Below are 4,681 nucleotides of genomic sequence, written 5' to 3' on the forward strand. Positions count from 1 at the left end.
CCTGAGGATGAACCACATTACTTGGTTTGAAACATAGACCTAATCCTTACAATGTGATTAATCCGATTGTTTTCTAAATTATGGATCACAAAAGTCTTAGATCTAACATCAAATGATGATATTTAGTTATGCATTTTTAAATGAGTTATGGTTTTTGGGGCACTTAATATTGATATGTCATGGTATTGGCCCATGGTATTGTAACAAAACATATTTCAAGATTAAAAATTGACAAACCATGGTATTGTAACAAAACATATTTAAAAATTAAAAATATCTATGGTAAAGTGAGAGTGAATCTCCATGGTTGCTTATACATTAATTCTTCTATAATTAATAATAATAATAATTTAGAATACAATTATAATTACCCCAATAAGAGTGTCTATTTTATCAATAATTATTAGATAGATGGTAGTGTTTAACCATAAGGTTGAGATTTAGCTCAAAATAGTTATGCTCCTTTTGCTTTTCAATTTAATTAAAAAATCTTATAAAATAAGATAAACTTATATTTACAAGTTAAGATTATCAATAGTAAAATGTGGGTGAATCTTTATAGTTAAAAATAGTGTAAAGGTTTTTTTTTTTAAATGCATATATGTTTAATTCATATATTAACGTAGGTGCTATGGAAGAATGTGGAAGACCATTTCGGATTCATGTTGGTTTCCTTTCTCTCTCTTAAAGAAGCTTTTGAATGGTGGAACAATCTGAAATCGGTTTGGAGGCCTATTCCTCTATTAACCCTTTGGGCAATCTGGAAATGGAGGAACAAGGCCCTTTTTCAAAATAGCAAGGAAAATTTTAACTCAGTTTTTGGAATCATTCTCTCCCAGTACTATTTCGGTCATTCCTCCATTTCCCTACAGAGATTTGAAAAGTTGAAGGCAAAAAATCTTGATCTGACGGACATACCTAGAGCTTATTTTGATGGGGCGGCTCAAAATGGTATATGTGCTTGTGGAGTCTTTATTATTACAATGGAGAACCAACATATTGACATTTTTTGGAACGGTAGGAAAGGAACAAACAACAAAGCAGAGGCAATGGCGTTGGCTGGTCTCCTTATGTTTAGTGACTATCTAAACATTCAGGTTTTGCAAATTTATGGTGATTCCAAGGTCATTATTGACCATGTAAAGTCAATACACTCCATAAAAAACCACAATCTTACGGGTGGCTGAATAGAATTGACTCTATCAGGAAAACTCGAAAGGACTATACTATCAGCGATATTGACAGAGCAAAAAACAAAGAAGCCGATTCTCTGTCAAAAAAAGGACTTTCTTCGCAATACAAAAATTGGAAGATGAGTATAACGGTGGTGGATGAATTGCACCAAATTCAGGATTTTATACTGTGAGGTACTTAATCCTCTTTGATCCCTCTTCAACTCTGGTATGTATCAAGTATTCCGTTTTTCTCTTCCGGTTGCTCTTGAATTTTCTGACCTTGCATACTTTCATTGATACTTTCTCTCTCTCCATATTTTTCCTACATATTTTGATGAGGTTTTGAGTTTATGGCATCGATATTGTATCTTTTTCCTACATATTTTGATGAGGTTTTGAGTTTATGGCATCGATATTGTATCTCACTCCATTGGCTTGGTTGCCTATTTAGGCTGCACGTATATGTTATCACTATCCACCAGATGATGTACTGTTATCTCTTTTTGAAATAAATAGTAATCTAGCTTTTTTCGTACTGAAAAAAATTAATAACAACAACAATAATTTAAAATAAAATGATAATTTGTTTATTTTTATAACCTTTGACAATGTTAGATGTATCATGAAGTAAGTGTTTTGATGTCTATCATACATTGATCTCTATGGACTCTCACCTGCTATTTAATTTATATGAGTCTTGCTTTAATATAATTATTTTTTATGATTTTTTAAAATCTTAGATTTTGAATTAAATGATTAAATATTTTGATATTTATCATTATATGGCTACTAATTTAATTAATTCAATTAGTTTAACTCTTATATTAACAATATAAGATGTTTGCCCACGGGGCTTTGGATTGACGGCGCACTGTTAAGCCACTCCTTTTGATAAGTCACTGGTTCAAATTCCCATGAGTGCTTACCCACCAAAAAAACAATATAAAATGTTTAATGAATTAAGGTGATCAAATCTTTTAATACTTATAATTTAGCATTTTATTAATAATTATAAAATTATATTAATGATAATTAAAAAATTAAAAGTTTGACACAAATGCATTTTCAATTCCTTTATTCCAGGTACATAGCGTTCCACAATATCCACTCTTCTAAATTTTAGAATTTAAATCCACAACGCCAAATTAAATTCCATTGTCCCGAACATATATGCATGTCTACTCAGCAGCTGACAGAGTCTTAAAAGAGACCTCAGACCGGTACAAATATTCATATAATGAATTATTCAAAACAGCAACCCAGCAGTACTGTCAACATAGTTATCGATGCTCCATGTGCCGAACTTCAATGGAGTTAGAGAAGGCATTAAATATCAGACGATTTCAGGTACGACAATTTTGAAGGCATTAAACCCACACAAGTATACCAGTGTCAACAGGGGTTAAATTTGACGCCCGTCTGCCCGTTTTTAGGTTTTTTACACGTAAAATACGTTCTAATTTCAAATATCCACGTCAGCGGTAACGTGCTATTAATTTTTAATACCGTCAATATGACGGGCATGTTTGAAAATGAAAAGTTTTAAGTTTTTTTTTTAATAATTTTTTGATATATATATATATATATATTTAACATCCAAGTCGGGATCGGTAATAACTTGGTTGGCATTTGTCTTTGGTAGATGCCCTGGTCAAATATGGTGTAATGCTTTTATTCTGGCGGGAAAACAGAGCAGAGTTCCCGCCATTTCAGTCTACAAACACACATCCACACTCACTCGCAACCCATCTTTCTTCTCTCGGAACGAATTACGTTTCTCTCGAGCTCTGTCACAAGGGAAAGAGTCCTCTTCTCTCAGAGTTTGTTTTCACTGTAACGATGTTGGAACTAAGGCTTGTGCAGGGGAGTCTTCTGAAGAAGGTGCTGGAGTCCATCAAGGACCTCGTCACCGATGCTAACTTCGATTGCTCGGCCACGGGCTTCTCCCTGCAGGCCATGGACTCGAGCCACGTTGCCCTCGTTTCCCTGTTGCTCAGATCTGAGGGCTTCGAGCACTATCGCTGCGACCGCAACATGTCCATGGGGATGAACCTCAATAACATGGCCAAGATGCTCAAGTGCGCCGGCAACGATGACATCATCACCATCAAGGCCGACGATGGAGGCGACACCGTTACCTTCATGTTCGAAAGCCCCAGTAAGTTGAAACGACCTCAATATACCTAGTGTGTCATTTTTTTTTTCCAATCATTCAATCTTTCGTTTTCCTTTTAGGTTTTATAATTGATGGGTTTTGTTTTTCTGTGGGTTCAGACCAGGACAAGATTTCCGACTTCGAAATGAAGTTAATGGACATTGACAGCGAGCATTTGGGCATTCCAGAGTCAGAGTACCATGCCATTGTGAGAATGCCATCTCAAGAATTTGCTCGCATCTGCAAGGATCTCAGCTCCATTGGGGACACTGGTGAGTGACAATCATGCTACTGAGTTTTTGAACATAAAGCTCTCGTTTTGTTTGGCCTGGTATTTGAACCTAGGCCAGTTAATGTCGGTTGGAGTGAATCCACTGGTTCTGCTGAGCCATAACCTAACCAAGGTAATGCCAGGTCTTGAGAAAATGGGATGGGCTTGGCATATCCATGCTACTATAAGGATAAAATCCATGTAAAGTGGGATCAGGTGCATATCATACTTGAGTAACATGAACCAATCTAGGCCCAGGCCATATGCATATTAACCTGGGGCCTATATGGGTATCTCATGTCAAATGCATCAATGTGCTATTACACATGCACAGTTTGGCTGATTCCAGTCCCAACCTGACTATAGGCACCTAGATATTTCTTAATGTGGTTGATTTCATCTTAGTACTCTGTTAGTGTAATGGTTGTCAATGCAGTTATGTGTTTTATTCAATAATGTTCCCCTTGCATATTGTGTTGCTTGCAGTTGTGATCTCTGTGAGCAAGGAAGGAGTGAAGTTCTCAACCAGGGGAGATATTGGTAGTGCTAACATTGTGTGTAGGCAAAACCCTTCTGTTGATAAGGTAAGCTTCACGTGTTATTTCATAATTTTCAATGCTTTATGAAGTTAGCACAAACCCATAGCTTTGATATTCAGTTCCAGTTGGAAGTTGTCAACCTTAAGGTTTCCTTTATGTTTGAATTCTAATATTTGATAGCTGGCCAGTTGATGTATGCATCTTAAAATCTCAAGACACATTACAGACCCTGGTTGTTTAGATGGATCCGGGCTAAACTCTAGGTTAGGTAAGTCGTTTTTTAAAATGGGCCTGTGCTAAGTACTGGATAGTGCCTGTAGTTTTCGATGGGTTTGTGCTAAACACTTGATTGTACAGGCCCCTGATTTTTTAGATGGGGCCCTGCTAAATCCTGAATTACAGTCCCAATTTAGTTAACATGGGTCTATCCTAAATCCAGGTTTGGTAGGTTGCTATATTTTTTACAGGTCAGTCCCCAATTTTTTTAGATGGGTTAGATATCTCCCCATTTTTTCATACGAGCCTGTGCTAAACATGGACT

At 36.2% G+C, this 4,681-nt stretch overlaps 1 protein-coding gene across 1 annotated transcript; it reads left to right on the plus strand.

Annotated features, from left to right (window-relative positions):
- Positions 1 to 2,906: 2,906 nt before the first annotated feature.
- On the plus strand, positions 2,907 to 4,397 carry LOC149184626 (DNA sliding clamp PCNA-like). The gene is made up of 3 exons (XM_089418959.1): positions 2,907 to 3,333; positions 3,450 to 3,602; positions 4,088 to 4,397. Exons 1-3 carry the CDS (start codon positions 3,015 to 3,017, stop codon positions 4,225 to 4,227), a joined length of 612 nt encoding a protein of 203 aa, XP_089275085.1. The 5' UTR covers positions 2,907 to 3,014; the 3' UTR covers positions 4,228 to 4,397.
- The last annotated feature ends 284 nt before the right edge of the window (positions 4,398 to 4,681 follow it).

The sequence above is a fragment of the Pinus tabuliformis genome, chromosome 3_2 (assembly GCF_031772625.1).
Source record: "Pinus tabuliformis cultivar Carrire ecotype Pingquan chromosome 3_2, CPIR1, whole genome shotgun sequence".
Lineage (NCBI taxonomy): Eukaryota > Viridiplantae > Streptophyta > Pinopsida > Pinales > Pinaceae > Pinus > Pinus tabuliformis.

Bases quoted from the DNA above. Each gene is read 5' to 3' on its own strand.
- LOC149184626 (XM_089418959.1), top strand. From the start codon at position 3,015: ATGTTGGAACTAAGGCTTGTGCAGGGGAGTCTTCTGAAGAAGGTGCTG. The intron at 3,334-3,449 runs GTAAGTTGAAAC...CTGTGGGTTCAG, and splicing joins CTTCATGTTCGAAAGCCCCA to ACCAGGACAAGATTTCCGAC. The intron at 3,603-4,087 runs GTGAGTGACAAT...TGTTGCTTGCAG, and splicing joins CAGCTCCATTGGGGACACTG to TTGTGATCTCTGTGAGCAAG.